The sequence below is a fragment of the Trichechus manatus genome, unplaced genomic scaffold (assembly GCF_000243295.1).
Source record: "Trichechus manatus latirostris isolate Lorelei unplaced genomic scaffold, TriManLat1.0 scaffold00082, whole genome shotgun sequence".
NCBI lineage: Eukaryota > Metazoa > Chordata > Mammalia > Sirenia > Trichechidae > Trichechus > Trichechus manatus.
The window spans coordinates 9169377-9188151 of NW_004444018.1; the positions used below are offsets into that span (position 1 = coordinate 9169377).

General features: G+C 39.4%; 1 protein-coding gene across 3 annotated transcripts in view; it reads left to right on the plus strand.

The window, feature by feature from the left end:
• Positions 1-18775, plus strand: part of AOPEP (aminopeptidase O (putative)) — a 473908-nt gene that overhangs the window by 61247 nt on the left and 393886 nt on the right. For all 3 annotated transcript variants that reach the window (XM_023735817.1, XM_004381324.3, XM_023735818.1), the window contains one exon: positions 11718-11884. In XM_023735817.1, the coding sequence (XP_023591585.1) occupies positions 11718-11884 (167 nt within the window). The remainder of the gene's footprint in view (positions 1-11717; positions 11885-18775) is intronic.

The following is an 18775-nucleotide window of genomic DNA, read 5'->3' on the forward strand; positions in this document are numbered from 1 at the left end:
GATATACCACATTTTATTCATCCATTCATCAGTTGATGGACATTTGGATTATTTCCACATTTTGGCTATTATGAGTAAACATTTTTTTAATTTTATTTTGTTGTTGTTGACATGGGTTTTTTTTTTTTAAATTGAACTTTAGATGAAGGATTACAGAACAAACTAGCTTCTCATTAAACACTTAGTACATATATTGTTTTATGGCATTGGTTAACACACCCATGACATGTCAACACTCTCCCTTCTCGACCTTAGGTTCTCTATTACCAGCTTTACTCTCTCCTCCTGCCTTCTAGTCCTTGCCTCTGGACTGGTGTGCCCCTTTAGTCTCATTTTGTCCTATGGGTCTGTCTAATCTTTGTCTAAAAGGTGAACCTCCAGAGTGACTTCATTACTGGGCTAAAAAGGTGTCTGGGGGTCATACTCTCAGGGTTTCTCCAGTCTGTGTCAGGCCAGTAAGTCTGGTCTTTTTTTGTGAGTTATAATTTTGTTCTACATTTTTCTCCTGCTCTGTTCGGTACCCTCTATTGTGATCCCTGTCAGAGCCGTCAGTGGTGGTAGCGAGGCACCATCTAGCTGTATGGGACTCAGTCTGGTGGAGGCCATAGTAGTTGTGGTCTGTTAGTCCTTTGGACTAATCTTTCCCTTATGTCTTTAGTTTTCTTCATTTTCCCTTGCTCTTGAAGGGGGAGACCAGTGGAGTATCTTAGATGGCTGCTCACAGGCTTTTAAGACGCCAGATGCTACTCACCAAAGTAGAATGTAGAACATTTTCTTTATAAACTATGTTATGCCCGTTGAGCTAGATGTTCCCTGAGACCATGGTCTCCTCAGCCCTCAGTCCAGCAATTCAGTCCCTAAGGCAGTTTGAATTTGACCCTGGAGCTTCCATGGCCTTACCCTGAGCAAGTTGTGCTGGCTTCACCAGTATTGCATACTGTCTTACCCTTTACCATAGTTACCACTTATCTATTGTCTATTTTGTGTTTTTCCACCCCCATGCTCCCCTCCCTCGAAACCATCAGAGATTGTTTCTTTTTGTGTGTAAACCTTTCCATGAGGTTTTATAGTAGTGGCCACTATACAATATTTGTCTTTTTGTGATTGACTTATTTCACTCAGTATACTGCCCTCCAGATTCATCCATGTTGTGAGATACTTTGCAGATTCATCATTGTTCTTTATCGTTGTGTAGTATTCCATTGTGTATATGTACCGTAGTTTGTTTATCCATTCATCTGTTGATGGGCATCTAGGTTGTTTCCATCTTTTTGCTATTGTGAACAATGCTGCAGTGAACATGGGTGTGCATATGTCTATTCATGTGATGGCTCTTTTTCTCTACCTTATAGTCCTAGGAATGGGATTGCTGGATCATATTGTATTTGTATTTCTAGCTTTCTAAGGAGGCGCCATATCATTTTCCAAAATGGTTGTACCATGTTGCATTCCCACCAGCGGTGCATAAGAGTTCCAGTCTCCCCATAGCCTCTCCAACATTTGATATTTTCTGTTTTTTTGATTTGTGCCAGTAATGCCAGGGCGAGATGGTATCTCATTGTGGTTTTGATTTGCATGTCCCTAATGGCTAGTGATGGCGAGCATTTCCTCATGTGTCTGTTAGCTGCTTGAGTGTCTTCTTTGGTGAAGTGTTTGTTCATTTCCTTTGGTCAGTTTTTAATTGGATTATTTGTCTTTTTGTTGGATTTTCCTGTAGATTTTAGAGATTAGACCTTTGTCGAATTTGTAATAGCCAAAATTTTTTTCCCAGTCTGTAGGGTTCTCTTTTTACTCTTTTGGTGAAGTTTTTGATGAGTGTAAGTGTTTAATTTTTAGAAGATCCCAGTTATCTAGTGTCTTAGTCATCTAGTGGTGCTACAAGAGAAATACTGCAAGTGGATGGCTTTAACAAAGAGAAATTTATTTCTTCACAGTAAAGTAGGCTAAAAGTCCAAATTCAGGGCGTCAGCTTCAGGGGAAGGCTTTCTCTCTGTCGGCCTTCTCATCAGTGTTTCCCCAGACTAGGAGCTTCTCTGCGCAGGGACCCTGGTCCAAAGGACGCGCTCTGCTCTCGACACTGCTTTCTTGATGGTATGAGGTCCCCCTCTTCTCTCTGCTCACTTCTCTCTTTTATATCTCAAGAGATTGCCTCAGGACACAATCCAATCTTGTAGACTGAGTCCTGCCTCACTAACACAACTGCTGCCCATCCTCCCTCATTAACATCATAGAGGCAGGATTTACAACATATAGGAAAATCACACAATACCGGGAATCATGGCCCAGCCAAACTGATACACACATTTATGGGGGGCATAATTCAATCCATGACATCTAGCTTATCTTCTGGAGTTCGTATGTTGTTAGTTATGGTTTGTATCCTGTTAATACCGTGCATTAGGGTCTGTAGTGTCGATCCTATTTTTTCTTCTATGATCTTTATAGTTTTTGGTTTTAGACTTAGGTCTTTGATCCATTTTGAATTAGTTTTTGTATATGGTGTGAGGTATGGGTCCTGTTTCATTTTTTTGAAGATGGACATCCAATTTTGCCAGCACCATTTGTTAAAAAGACTGTCTGTTCCCCATTTGATGGACTTTGGGCCCTTGTCAAAGATCAAGTGACCGTAGGTGGATGGATTTACTTCTGGGTTCTTGATTCTGTTCCATTGGTCAATGTATCTGTCGTTGTACCAGTACCAGGCTGTTTTGATTACTGTAGCTGTATAGTAGGTTCTGAGGTCAGGTAGTGTGAGTCCTCCAACTTTATTCTTCTTCTTCAATAATGCTTTAATTATCCGGGGCCTCTTCCCTTTCCATATAAAGTTAATGATTATTTTTTCCATCTCTTTAAAGAATGTTGCTGGTATTTGGATCAGGATTGCATTGTATTTGTAAATTGTCATTTTCACAATGTAAGTCTACCTATCCATGAGCATGGTATGTTTTTTCCATTTATGTAGATCTCTTTTGGTTTCTTGCAGTAGTATTTTGTAGTTTTCTTTGCATAGTTCTTTTACATCCCTGGTTAGATTTATTCTTAAGTATTTTATTTTTTTAAGGGCTATTATAAATGGTATTGCTTTCCTGATTTCCTTTTCATTGTTCTCTTTGTTCGTGTATAGGAATCCAACTGATTTTTGTGTGTTTATCTTGTATCCTGCCACTCTGCTGAATCTTTCTATTAGTTCCAGTAGTTTTCTTGTGGAGTCTTTTGGGTTTTCCATATATAGTGTCATATCATCTGCAAATAGGGACAGTTTCACTTCTTCATTACCAACTTGGATGCCCTTTATTTCTTTTTCTTGCCTTATTGCTTTAGCTAGGACTTCCAGCACAGTGTTAAACAGGAGTGGTGATAAAGGACATCCTTGTCTTGTTCCTGTTCTCAAGGGGAATTTTTCAGCTTCTGTCCATTTAGAATGATGTTGGCTGTTGGTTTTGCATAGATGCCCTTTATTATGTTGAGGAATTTCCCTTCGATACCTATTTTATTGAGAGTCTTTATCAGGAATGGGTGTTGGACTTTGTCAAATGCCTTTTCTGCATCGATTGAGACCATCATGTGATTCTTTTCCTTTATTTTATTTATGTGATGGATTACGTTGATTGATTTTCTAATGTTGAACCATCCTTACGTACCTAGTATGAATCCTACCTGGTTGTGGTGTATTATTTTTTGATATGATGCTGAATTCTGTTGGCCAGGCCTTTCTTCTGAAGTGCCCCTGGGTGGACTTGAACCTCTAACCTTTCTGTTAGCAGCTGAGTGTGTTAACCATTTGTGCTACCCATGGACTCCCAAGAGGAGCCTAAGGAGACACAATGACTAAATATAATGTGGTATCCTGGATGGGATCTTGGAACAGAAAAAGCACATTAGGGAAAAGCTAAGAAAATCTGAATAAAGCCTGGACTTCAGTTAATAATAAGTGTCAACATTGATTTATCAATTATGGCAAATGTACCATACTAATGTAAGATGTTAATGATATGGGAAACTCACATGAAGTATATGGAAATTCTGTATTATCTTTGCAACTTTTTTAAAAATACATTTAAAACTGTTCTAAAATGAATGTTTATTAAAAAATAAACTTCAAATTTGGAAAGAAGTCACCATCTTGTAAGGGTGTCTTCCCAGTTTTACCAAGTGGCAGTGTTCTCTGGAGAAGAACTGAGAATGTATTGGAAGCAATTAATGAGTACTTTTTCTAATAACTGTCAATAATTTCTTCTTCCCCATTATTTTCATTCTAAAATGAAATATCTGGGAGTATAAACCCTACAGTTTTCTACCTTAGTTTAGCCATTGTGGGATTGTGCCAGCACTTGAACCTAAATGCTATTTCTTCCCTCCATCATTCAGATATTGGATTTTAGGTGAACTTTTTAAATGACTGATACAATGAACACATCTGTAACAATCTGAGACAGCATACTTTATGGAAAAGATGTCCCTTTTGTGTGCTGTGTGTTAGTCTGTGTGCCCTTTAAAATATTTTGATGGGAACACGGACAGGGTCAAGAATACCTTCAGGTGTTCTTGCTAAACTAGACGGGAAGAGGACTTAATATATTTTTGATTCTAGGTCCTCAGTATACCTATGGGAAAAAACTTTTAAAATGGAAATCTTTTTTAAACGTTTATTTTTTTTTTCATTTTACTTGCTTTTCTTCCATTCCACTGAATAAAATATTATTTTGATCCAAAGCATTCTCCCTGGTCAACCCATTCCCTTTTCCTTTAGGTTCATTGTAATAGTTGTGGAACCAGCCATATGGTCTAGAAGGTCTGAGCAGGAGCTGATGATGTCACTGAACATGAGTTGAATGGAAAAGGAGTTTGGTTAAGTATAGGAAATTTATTAGAAAAATTTGTAATTATTTGGATCACTGTTAAAGATAAGGAAATTGACTATGAAAATATAGTTTAAAGTAATATTAAATTTTAAATTTTCTGAAAGCACTATGCTATCTCTTTGTTTTAGATAAGACCAGGATGAAATTGGCAAAATACTGAGAACTACTTTTTCTGTTATATTTATTGCTCAGCTCAACTATTGGACAAAGGAATATGTATTTTTAGTTTGACATCAAAACCAGATGTTAAATCATGTCAGTTTTTTTTTCACCACTGAGTTAATTTCATTGTTTTGTATCTCATTTTAAAGGGAAGTTTTAAAATGAAAGGAATAAGCAGAAGATCTTTGGCCAGAAAGTTCAGGTCTAAAAGGAACATTTCAACAATTAATACCTTTTTTCCTTACTTACTTCAAGAAACCAGTACTAAATTCATGATAACTTAAGTAGAAATACACGTTAATTCTATAATATTATTATATAACTGCAAAGGAGGAATTGAAAATCCCAAAGTTGAAAATGTTTGCAAGGGTTCATTTGTAGCCTCTCTCCCCTTGCTGCACATACTCTACATTTCTGTTTTCCAGAATCCCAGTCATGTTACCATGGGTAGAAAGACAATGATGGACCATCTTCACCTAAACAAATAACCAAAAACCAAACATTAACAGAAAATAACAAATCACAACAACCTATAATCAAGAGTGTATTATGTTGAAAAGAACCTGGAATGTTCTTTTCAACACTTAGCCAAGAGACCTGAGTTCTAGTCAGTACTGTGCTGCTAACTACCTGTGTGACTATGGCTAAGTCATTTGACATCTCGGGAGCTTAATGTAAAATGAGAAGAATCCATAAAAGGATCTCCAAATGTTTTCCATGTGTAAAATCCTGTGTCCACAAGGGACTTATAGATGAGAAATAATGTCATTAGCTTTACAAGTTTTGCACCCAAAACTCCTCTGGTGAAGAAGTGGTGAGTTTCTGTCTCAAAGCCACTTTCTATGTAGTTCATTTTGACTTTACATAAAATCTGTTTCCAAGCCAAAGCAGCATTCTCCTTGGGCCTGTCATGTATTCAGTATGATTGATGAATCCTGGTTTTGGTAATTGTGCCATGAAGTAGAAGGAGTGTGTGTGTGTGTGTAAGTGGGTGTGTGGGTGTGTGTGTGTATGTGCGTTGTATAGAGGAAAGAGGGAGTCATAGTTGATATTTCCTGTTTTAGCAGTTCTGGCTCTTTGTTTTTGTGGTACAAGAAAGCAAAAAGGTTGCACACCTGCAATGGAGACTATAACTTAGTTCTAATAAGAACATGGAGTTGTGAAAAGAGATCAAGTGCAGGAAGGAGAATAGACAGAAGGGGAAATCAGGAGGAGGCTTGAAGACTTTGCAACACTGGGAAGCTCATAAAAGACTCTGACCCACTGAAGTGTCACATCTGTGGTCCCCTGAGCTCCAGCGACCACATCTGCTTTACTGTTGGAAAAGACCCCATTAAGCCACACACTCTTAGCTGCTTCAAGAAAATGCCTTCTCCCCAGAAGTTGAACTGTGATAACTAGGTCTCTGAAAATGGGTGACTTTATTAAAAGTAGTAGAACTTAAAACATTTCTTAAACTAAAAACTACCCCCTCCCTGACTACAAAGAGACAAATGCATGTAGAAGTCAATGAAGAGAAAGACAGTATATGGGTTAACGCAATCCCCCACAAGTTTCCCTCTGCAGATGGCACCTCCTTAAAGAAGACTAGCAAGTGCGTTAGTGTTCATTGACCTCTTACCTCAGAAGGCATAGTTATTATGTCTCATCCTCATTTGACTACGCTGTAAGCATATAAATATTTACCAAGAAGTTGAAAAAATTGTTTTTCTGACAGGTTCTTCCCAAATTTAAAAGTTATTTTCATGGCAGCAAGTCATAGACCTGCCTCTCAACCCATTGTACCCCATTTTTCTCTTCTTTCTGATTTTTATTGTCCTCGTCCCACCCCACAGCTCCTGTGCATTTAATCTTGGGCTCCCCAAGGAGTTTGCTCTGTGAATGAGTGTCCTGGGGCCTGTGAGATGCGCCTGGTGAGAGAAAGCTTTCCTTTGCGTGCTGGAAGGAATTATTCGGTCTGGAAATGATAAAGTTATAAGCATTGGAGAATTCCAGGCTGGCGTCTGCACATCTCTCCCATGAGCATTTTAGCAACATGGCTGAGGTGCAAAGCTGTGCTTGTCTAATAAACACAGCTGCATTGATTTCAGTGATTACATATGCAGATAGCTGCAGAGCATGTTTATAAATGCACATAGGTTTTCCTCCCCACTTAGGGGAAGGCAGGGGTCGAGACCTCCATATTTTTCTCATTTGCACATGTGATGACATGATGGGAGCCATCTTTACTCTTGAGTCACTACATAGTGAGTTTGATTTTCATGCCTCTGTGAAGACCCCTTTCACCCATCCTTCCTCCTGCATGCAGGCCATTGTCCAAAATTCACCACTAGAGTTTTATCCAGAGGTTAAAACTTTCGTCTCTGTTAAAATATAGCAATGTGACTTTAAACTGTTTTTAGGTATTTCTACTATGAAGTGCATAAGGATACCAGGTTGTAAAAGATCAAAAGGCCATTGGTTACAAAGATTCTAAGTCACTGGCACTCAGTTTGGGCATGTCAGGGAGGGAGAACTGAGGCTGCAGCTGTGAATGCAGAAAAGGCCAAGGAAGGAGTAGGCTGGGAGCACAGGAAGTCACTGCATTTTCAGGAAGTTTTGCCTAGGGTCTCCCTCTTACGTGATTACTTTCCTATCTGTGAAAACATTCCAATAAGAAAGTGATTGAGTCCTATACCAGACAGGGGTACATCTATAGATATGGCTTTTAATTTGTTAACTTGCTCTACACTTTAAATTTATCACTCTGGATACCAGATGGAAAGCTAGAAAGAAAACACACTTTAGATGTTAGCAGAAAGGATGCCCTTGCATGTAAAGAGGAGGACAGGAAAAGAGGATTGCCAGCGCAGTGGGAGGTGGCAGGGGAGGTCTTCCTGGGGGCTGGCCAGGGATCTGACCCCCTTGATGGCAAGTTCAATACCAAGGCACAAAGTGGCAGAAAGAGCCTTCAAAAGGATGACAGAAGGGAGCGGGACAAAATTCTAGAACAAAATGTCTAGAATTAGACAGAGGGCAAATAGTACAGTGTTGGAAAGGGCCATGATAACATGATAGTTTTTAAATCCAGTAAACAAAAGGGGTTTCCTTCCTGATGTGTGTGTAGCACCCAGACTCAGATTTGCCTGCAGCGTCAACATTTATTGCTTCATCAGATCATCATCCCCAAGTAGGTCGATTTCAGACCTCAGTCTCATTGTTGGACACTAGACTGCAGTATGGGATTAGAGAAATGCAGTCTCTGTGCCCACAGAAGCGTCCCCTGCCAAATGACGTATAAAGCCCTTTATAAGCAAATTAAATAGGTGAATGTCTTCTGTCTTCTCCCTTGTCCCTTCTTGTGGCCCTGCTTGGCATCCATCTTGTCGCTTGAGCCAGAAACCTCAGAAAGTTCTGTGTTAGTTATCTCTTGCTGCATAACAAATTACCCCCAAATTTAGCAGCTTAAAACAAACCTTTATTACCTCATATAATTTCTGAGTGTCAAGAACCCAGGAGCAGCTTGGATGGTTCTGGCTCAGGATCACTGACACGGTTGCAGTCAGGCTGTCAGCTGGGTCTGCAGTCATCTCAAAGCTTGATGAACTGGAAAGTCCTCTTCCATTCTCACTCACATGGCTGTTGGCAGGTCTCAGTTTCTCCCTGCCTGTTGGTCAGAGGCCTCCGTTCCTCACTGCATGGGCCCTTCCAGAGGCTGCCTGAGTGTCCTCATGGAAAAGAAGAGAACGTGTAAGACCAAAGCCACAGTTATTTTCTAATCTAATCTCAGAAGTAACATACCATCACTTCTGCCATATCCTGTTGGTCACACAGAGCAACACTGATACAGTGTGGGAGGGAACTACACAAGGACATGCATACCCAGCGGCTGGGATCATTGGGCCAACTTGGAAGCTGGCTGCCTCGGAGAGATCTTTGAAACCTTCCTTTTCTTCTCCCTCTTCTTCAGGAAATCACTTACTAAGTCCCTCTGATTCTTCCTCTGAGTGTTTCTCAGACATGACCTCATCTCAAATCTGATATTTCATCAGGGGAAAGGTGTGGAGGCTGCTAGAGGAAGCCTTGGGGAGCACATACCTAGGGGCACAGGTGGAATGCACAGCAATATGCTGGCATGGCCTCCAACCCAACCATACTGGGAGAGGGAGTGTGAACATCTTGGCAAGCCAGCCTTTTTGGGGGAGGATTTGTTCACTGTGGCAGGGAATGGAAGGCAAGGGCTGCAATACCAGAGTCATCCTAGGGAAATGAGGTGCTGAGCACAAAAGCAAGACAGCACAGATACTTTCAGACTTGGCCTAAACACCTTGGGACTTGACACCATAACAGTATGGGGTCAGAGACAGTCTTAGGAGATTTCTAGCCAAGGACCTGTCACTTCTCTGTAAGCATCACAAACAAGATTAACTCTATAAGTCTACTTAGATTGGAAGTGGCATCCTGGGGCTCTTGAGCTGAGAAAAACTGTGGGGTCCAGTCTGCTTCAGTGAGAAGGAAAGCCCTGATTCTCAGTGTCTGCCGTTGTCAGAGGAAACAGGAGCTGTACTACTTTTTGACTGGTGGGAATACTCCCCCCGCGCCCCCTCCCATTCAGTTGACATTCTTTCTTGGGATGCTTCTCTGAGATGGGATTTTTGGTGGGAAAAACAAACAAATGCTTAGTAGGTAGTCTTTTCAGAACTAGGTATGCCTCTATCCCACACATCTGAGCTATTTGAGTTGCTGTAGGATCTCACCCACCACCACCACTATCACCACTACCACTTGGGAGAGGGGTGAACTCGAGCAGTCTCTCTCATTAGGTTCTTAGGTTAAGTCAATCAACCAAGGACCCAAGGTGGGGAGCTCAGAACTCATTGAAATTGATAGCAGACTCTGGGCCTCCCATGAAAATTTGCCCTTTGTTCTTGGATCTACACATTTGAGATATAGAATGATAGACTTATGGACCAGAGCAGACACTGGAAGTCACCTACCACTCCTCCCACCCACACGTTTTACATGTGACTCAGTGAGGTCAGACTTCCCGATGTTCATTTAATAAGTTGGCATCCCAACCAGGACTAGAGTCCTCTGACTTTCTGATCTTCATTCTTTCCCCCATGTTGAACATGCAAGTTATTGTGGCATGTATACTCCTAACATAGATATACTGCAACTGCCTACTTGCTCTAAAATCCCTTTTCTGCTCCTACTGTGATCTCTGAATGACAACAAAAGTCATTTCCCAGGCTCCCTTACCTCTAGCTTCCTGCTGGACTTAGCTAATGAGGGGCACTGGTGGAAGATTTGAGAGCAAGATCTGGTGAAAAAGAGCTATTTATTGTCTTTTCTCTGCTTCCTTTGACAACTCCAGCAGTGACTGAGTCTTCCCTGTGGTTCCAGCTCCCACTGAACAGTCCCCACTGTGACTGTAGCTTCTACTAGATGACCCCTGCTGCTGTAACCCAGTAACACCCAATAACACTAGCTCCTTCCATCATCTGGTCAACTCTAGGAGTCATAGCTGCTTCCTGCTGTTGCCCATCTCTTGGTTGCCTCGCTGTCCCATTTGGCTTCTCAGCTGTTCTGTAGTTTGTGTAACTAGTTCTCTGTTCTAAATTACCTCTGTTTGTTAAGACCTACGCTGGCTTCTCTTTTCCTTTTTGGACCCTGACTGGTAGAGTAGGACCATCACTCTGTGTGTTCTGGTACATTATTGGAATACAGTAAATGTTCCATCACAATGATGTTGATGAAAAAAGAAAACCAATTTATCCAAGAAAGATAGTGTTCTGCTCTATTGATTTACCCTATAAACCAAGCTGATTAAACATACATTGTATTTTTCATTGTATTTTTCAAAACAAAAAGTGGAAAAACATTTTTCTAAGATGTTTTCTTGAGGAGTCAGTCTTCTGCCTTCTACTCCGTGGTATCAAAAGAATGGATTCCTTTGATCTCATAGATCCTCTCCATCTCTGTCAAACATGACTTAATCATGGAAGGGATCTTTCTTTCTATGGGTGGCTTTGTATTTTTTAATTGTAGTAGAACATATGCTAACTTCATGCCATTGGTTTCCAGCACTTGCTTTGGTAACAGTCCGGTACCCTTGGCCTTACCCGCACAAGCCTGGTCATTGTAACCTACAGTCCTGCTTATATGCCAACCCTTGTTCTTGGCCTCCACACAAGGATTCCCACAAAGGATCCATTTGAGATGGTGGTTTCCAAGATTGGGGCTATCTACCCGTAGCACTGGATTTGAGACCATTAGCTTGTTTTTCCAAGCATTAATATCTCATTGATCTCCAAACGTATTTTCTTTTTCAGAATACGTTCCAAAAGGTTTGCAAGAATGTCTCTAAAACTTTTCTTTTGAAGGCATAGGGTGTAAGGGGAGAGGGCAAGGGTAATATAAATTATAACTTGGAAGACTGATATTTGAAACTTTATCCAAAATATATTTTCCCCTTAAAAAAAAAAACCCTCTTTACATATTTAAGCAATTCATTTGGGAGAAATCTACCATTAGGCTATTCATACAGCCTAACCCTTGGCAGTTTCAGTTCAGAATGCTTTGAAACCAGTGAAGTACAAAGCCTCAAATGTTTTCTCTTTGAAAACTCAATCTTCACTACCATGGTGGTGAGAAAAGTGACAACTCATTTTAAAGATTCTCCCCCTTTGTTTCTTTCTTTTTCTTCTGCAGGCCATGTGTTTATACTATGGGATCCCCCATAAACAACAGGGCCCTTTTTCCGTGCCAGGAGCCACCCGTTGCCATGTCAACATGGCAGGCTACAGTTCGAGCAGCTGCATCTTTTGTTGTTTTAATGAGTGGGGAAAATTCTGCCAAGCCAACACAGCTTCGGGAAGGTACTGTACATGTGTTCTTTGCTTATTTATGTATTGCACACATGTTGGACCCAGGAACCCAATAAGCAGTGTTTTTCTAAACTTTAAAGAGCTTCTTTATTAGTTGAGTTGGAAATGAACATACTATAAAATATCCTGCCAGAGAAAACAAGCAGGGAGAGGGAAAGGGCACTCAGGAGCCTGGGCATGGAATACGGGGCCCTTCATTCCAGAGTTATTGATTCATGGATGATTTCAGTAGTTACTTTCACCTGACAGTTTGTGGGCCATACAAGGGTGGTCTTGGTTGAAGACTTCTTGGGTAGGCCAGTGTGTTATGGAAACATCATTACAGTTGAGTTCCCTGGGGTTCTGTCATGGAGGCTGTATATGTTTATTCATTATGTTGAGATAGAGTGCTCCTGTTGGATATTGTCCCTTCTGATGGCTGGCTCACTGTTGGTGTCCTGGTAAAGGATCTAGTAGTCTACACATTATTTGCCCATAAAGAAAAATGGAAGTCAAGTTCCGATACATTTTGTCTAGAAATAATTTGCTTACTGCAATAATTAACTCTCTCAATTAAGATCCTGAGCATGTTGATGCCAGGTAAGAAGTTTGTAATTATAATACTTATTTAAAATATGGTGCCTCTACTCACATACTTAGTATACCAAAAAAAAAAAACAAAACAAACCAAATCCGTTGCCATCAAGTTGATTCCAACTCATAGTGACCCTATGAGACAGAGTAGAACTGCCCATACGGTTTCCAAGGAGCAGATGGTGGATTCAAACTGCCAGCCTTTTTGTTAGCAGTCATCTCTTAACCACTGCGCCACCAGGGCTCCACAGAAAATTAAAAATCTATAGAAAAGTACAAACAAAATCATTTTAGAGAAAATGATTGCTAACATTTTTTTGCATTTCCCCCTAGTATTTAAAATCTATATGTTTAATATATATTATCAGTTCAAAATTATCATAACCTGTAACAATTTTGTATTCTGCTTTTTTCACTCATAGTATATCTTGGACATTTTTTAGGTCATTAAGTATTTTTCAAAAATATTTTAATGTCTGCATAGTATTTTGTTGTATGAATATATCAGAATTTAATATTTGCATATTATTAGACTTTTTTTTTATTTCCAGGGTTTTTTTTTTCGTACTATAAATAAAATTGTGTTAAATTCCTTGGGAAATATTTTGTCTAAAATTAGAATTATTAAGTCAGAGGTTTTGAATATGTTTAAGGCTGTTAGTACATGTCCTAAATGATTTCCAGAAAGGTTGTAGCAATTTACATACCCATCAGTAGTTACGAAAACCAAACCCAAACCTGTTGCCCTCGAGTTGATTCCGACTCATAGTGACCCTGTAGGACAGAGTAGAACTGCCACCTTAGAGCTTCCAAGGAGCAGCTGGTGGATTTGAACTGCTGACCTTTTGGTTAGTAGCCAAATGCTTAACTATTGCGCCACCAGGGCTCCGGTAGTTATGAGGGTCCCCATTTTCTAGAACTTTGATTCTCTGATAGGCTAGAGAAGATCTCTTTAATTTGAATTAACTTTGATTATCAATGAGTTTCACATGTCCTTATATAGGTCTTAACTGTTTTCATTTCTTTGCCCATTTTTCTACTGAAATTTTAGTGATGATTTAAGAAACTGTTTTGTTTTTTAATTTGATGAGCTTTTTACAAAATAAGGAGCCCTGGTGGCACAGTGGAGCCCTCGTGGCGTAGTGGTTAAGAGCTTGGCAGCTAACCAAAAGGTCAGCAGTTCGAATCCACCAGCTGCTCCTTGGAAACCCTATGGGGCAGTTCTCCTCTGTCCTGTTGGGTCGCTATGAGTCGGAATCAGCTTGACGGCAATGAGTTTTTACAAATAAAAATATTAATCTCTCATTATACTTATGGAAAGTATTTTTCCCAGTTATTAGTATGCCTTTTAAATTTTTATGCTGTTTCTGATCTATAGGAGATTTTAGTTTTTATGTAGTCAAATCTATCAGGTTTCTCTGAGATAGTCTTCCTTTACTATGAAATTTACTGCTTTGTTATAATATTTTTATAGTTTAATTTTTATAGTTTAGCTCTTTAATCTGTCTGTAATTTATTTTGGTCAAGATTGTGAAATGAGGACTCACCACAACATTTTTTTCCAAATAGGAAGCCAGTTGCCCCACGATCATTTATCAAATCTTTTCTGATTTGTGATACCAAAACCGAAAATACTGAACCCATTGCTGTCGAGCCGATTTCGACTCCTAGCAACCCTATAGGACAGAGTAGAACTGCCCCATAGGGCTTCCAAGGCTGTAGTCTTTACAGAAGCCAACTGCCACATCTTTCTCCTGTGGAGCGGCTGGTGGGTTCAAACCACTGACCTTCCCGTTGGTAGCCGAGCTCTTAACCGCTGCACCACGAGGGCTCCTTTATTATAAACTAAATTTATATATGTACTAGATAGTCTTCAATGAATATGTACTTGATTCTCAGAGTATGACAAAACAAAACAAATAATAGGTTTTTAAATTTGTTTTTAAAAATAGGTGACATTTGCATGGTTTACAATGAACAAAGGACAAAAATATGTAAGAAAATATCTCTTTTTTACTATATACTTTTTATATGTCAAATAAGGAATTTAATGGACGTTTCACTTCCGTCATCTTTCCTTACACACATTCCCTGGTTTTAATTAATATGATCTGGAGTTTGGGACTCATATTGTCTCTCTATTTTAATTTTTTATGTGTAATTCTCTTCTAGGAATTACAGTGATTGTTTTACATCCTCATTCAATTTCAAACCATATTAGCAGTTATCTAGACTTTCTTCATTCTTGAGCCCTTAAATTTGAATAATCTCTCAGCCATATGGGAAACGGCTTCAATATTTTTTTCCTAGAATGGTGGATGTGTGGTGTATTTTCTGAGCCCTTCCACATTTAGATTTAGATATTGTTGTCTTCACTTACGAACAATCCTTGACTAGGTATAAAATTCTTAAGTCACTTATTTTCCCTTTCAGATGACTAAACATTTCATTATCACCTCTTATTTTAGTATTTCTGAGAAGGTATCTGCTATCAGTTTTTTTAATTCTTTGAAGTTCTCTGATTTTTCTGTATAGGTGCCTATAGCACTTTTTAAAAATTTATGTAATTAAGACCTTTCTAGAGCAAATCCAGATGTGGGTACCTTTGCTTTTATAATTTACACATAATAAAATGCATCCATTCTAAATGCATTGTTCAGTGAGACTGGCAAATATATAGGGTCGCTATGAATTGGAGTCGACTCAACGGCAATAGGCTCGATTTTTTGGTTTGGTTTATATAATTACCACCCCTGTGAAGATACAGAACATTTCCATTACCTCAGAAATACCTTTGTGCCCTGCAGTCATTTTTCCTTAACCCCGCTCCAGTCAACCACTGATCTGATTTCCGTCACTATGAGTCAGAATTGACTCTAGGGCAATGGGTTATGGGTTTTATATATTCATGTAAATGGAGTCATTCAGTGTGTACTCTTTTGTATCTGACTTCTTTTGCTCAGCGTAATGTTTGTGAGATTCAACCATATTGTTCCTGGTGTCAGTAGATTTTCTTTTTTCTATTGATGAGTAGTAGTCAGTCCATTGTATGAATAAACCAGTTTGTTTATTCATTCACCTGTTGGTGGATTGGTGGATGTTTGGATTGTATTTGGCTATTCTGAAAAATATACTGTGAATATAGCTTTTTATTTCTCTTGGATAAATATGTAGGAGTAGAATTATTGGTTCATATGATAAATGGATGTTTAACTTTATAAAAGAGTTCCAGTTGCTGTATACATCTGTAGACACTTGGTATTGTCAGTCGTTTTAATTTTAGCCATCTAACTGGGTATGAAATACGATCTCATTGTGGTTATGTTTTCATTTCTCTGGTAACTAATGATGTTAGCACCTTTTCACATGCTTATTGCACATTCTTATATCTTCCTTTGAGAAACATTTCTTCAAATCATTTACTTATTTTTTTAAATGTGGGTTTTTTTGTCATTTTATTATTGGATTCTAAGAATACTTTATATACTTTAGATGCAAGTCTTGTGTCAGATATATGTATTGCAAATATATTCTCCCAGTCTGTATGGCTTCCCTTTTATTTTTTATTTACACTCTATACCACTGATTTTCCATAGTGACATTTTTGTTCTTTGCTAATTTCATGACAGAGTTAAATTCTGTTACTGCAACATTAGTTTCCTTGCAATCCTTCATTATCTTTTTTATCCTTTATGTGCTAACTTTTGATCTCATCCTGTTACACTTAATGTTTCAGCCTGTAACTGTTTCTCATAGTTTTTTACTATTATTTTGTAGACATTATATATTCTTGTATCATAATGAGAATGCCAGTGTCCTAAATTTATCTTCTGGTTTCTGTAGTAAATTGATTTCAGAGGCTTGCTCTTCTTCTGGGTCTTTAGAATGATGTTTTTCTTCAGCTTTATTCTACAGAGTTTTTTTTGCCCCACAGTGCTTGTGGCTTTCCTCTTTAGTATGTACTGACGATAGGATAAAGTGTGTGGATTTCCCTCTATTCCATTTACTGTCCACTTGTGTGCTGACTGAATCCCCTGTCAGCTCAGCAGAGGAAAGTTAGCTGACATACACAGCTTCCTTATCTAGGCTCTGGGGTCTTGTTGGCAATTGTCTAGTGAAGTTCTGCTAGGCTCACGTATGATCTTTTTCTACTGTCTCTGCTTGATCCCCTGACATGCTGAATTGATTGAGTACATGAAACACTGAAATCTCAAGCAGGCCCCACTCCCTGGCCTCCTCTAGCCTCTGCTTCTTGGAGACTAGAGGAGGCCAGGGAGATAACTAGGAGGAGGCCTTGTGATAACTAAGCCTGTTGCTGTGGAGTCGATTCCAGCTCATGGTAATCTCATGTGTGTCAGAGTGGAAGTGTGCTCCCTAGGGTTTTCAGTGGCTGATTTTTTGGGAAGTAGATTGCCAGGCCTATGTTCCTAGGCACCTCTAGGTGGACTTGAACCACCAACCTTTTGGTTTGCAGCCAAGTGCGTTAACTGTCTGCACCACCCAGGGGCTCCTGTGATAAGTACACCTCCCCAGATGAGTATGGCTCTCCCCAGCCCCACCTCATCAAGCCTACATACTTTCTCATCCGTGGTTTGGCCCTGCCGTTCAGATGTTGAGGCTTGTGTTTGGCAGAGTTTCTCAAACCGGAGCATTGTTTTTCTTTTTAGAGGGAAAAAAACATCTCACAGTTTCTTGGGATTGATTTAAATTACCTATATTACAAAGCTATTTTAAAAACTATAAACCTAACTAGATATAAACTCTCTATTCTATGTTTGTAATTCTTACACACCTATAACACCCAAGTAAAATTACAAGGAAAACACAGACCCAACTGCTAAATCAGTACAATTCAAATTAGCCACTTAAATTTCATGTAAAGATTAATATTCTGCTGAACCGAAATTGGCCCTCACAATATGAATATTGTGCTGACAACTTCATGCAGGTTCTTTTGAGATCAGTGCACCTGATCCAGTTCTCCTGCTATGTTTCTTCCATCTGCTGTAAAACTTTTGCTTACACAACATACTGTGATGTCCTTGAGACTTTACTTGGCCCAAAACATCATCCTTGCTTTGTTTTCTCATTATCTCTCAACAGTTAACATAGTCCTACATACACATACACACCGATGCAGATGTGAACTCTGAAATAGTTTGACAATATTCAGTTATAGCTGGATGATCCAGGAGTCAGCAAACTATAGCCTGCAGGCCAAATCCAGCCCAGTAACTGTTTTTGTAAATAAAGTTTTTTTTTTTCTTTTTTTGTTTATTGCTGTAGTTGAAGTGAAAGTTTACATTTCAAGTTACTCTTTTATACAAAAATTTATACATATATTGTTATGAGAATCTAATTGCTCTCCCCATATTGTGACAGCACACTGCTCCTTTCCACCCCTGATTCCCCATGTCCATTCAACCAGCTCCTAACTCTCTCTGCCTTCCCGTCTCACCTCTGGACAGAAGCTGCCCATTTAGTCTCAAGTATCTACTTGAGCTAAGAAGCACACTCTTCATGAATATCATTTTATGTCCCACAGACCAATCTTTGTCTGAAGAATTGGCCTCGGAAACTGTTTTAGTTCTGGTGCTGATAGAGAGTCTGGGGGCCATGCTTTCCGAGGTTCCTCCAGTCTCAGTCAGACCATTAAGTCTGATCTTTTTACTAGAATTTGAGTTCTGCAAGCCACCTTTCTCCTGCTCCATCAGGGACTCCCTGTTGTATTCCCTGTCAGGGCAGTCATTGGTGGTAGACAGGCACCATCTAGTTCTTCTGGTCTCAGGCTGATGAAGTCTCTGGTTTATATGGCCCTTTCTGTCTCTTGGGCGAATACTTTCCTTATGTCTTTGGTGTTCTTCATTCACCTTTACTCTAGGTGGTTGGGACCAATTGATGCATCTTAGATGGCCGCTTGCAAGTTTTTAAGACCCCAGATGCCACTCACCAAAGAAGGATCAAGAACATTTTCTTAGTAAGCTTTGTTATGCCAGTTGACCTAGATGTCCCCTGAAAGCATGGTCCCCAGGCCCCTACCCCTGCTACTCTGTCACTTGAAGTGTTTGATTGTATTCAGGAAACTTTTTAGCTTTGGTTTAGTCCAGTTGTGCTGACTTCCCCTGTAGTGTGTGTTGTCCTTCCCTTCACCTAAGATAATTAATATCTACTACCTGGTTAGTGAATAACCCTCACCTTCCCTCCCCATCCTCGTAATGATCAAAGAATGTTTTCTTCTGTGTTTAAACCTTTTCTTGAGTTCTTATAATAGTGGTCTTATACAATATTTGTCCTTCTGTGACTGACTAA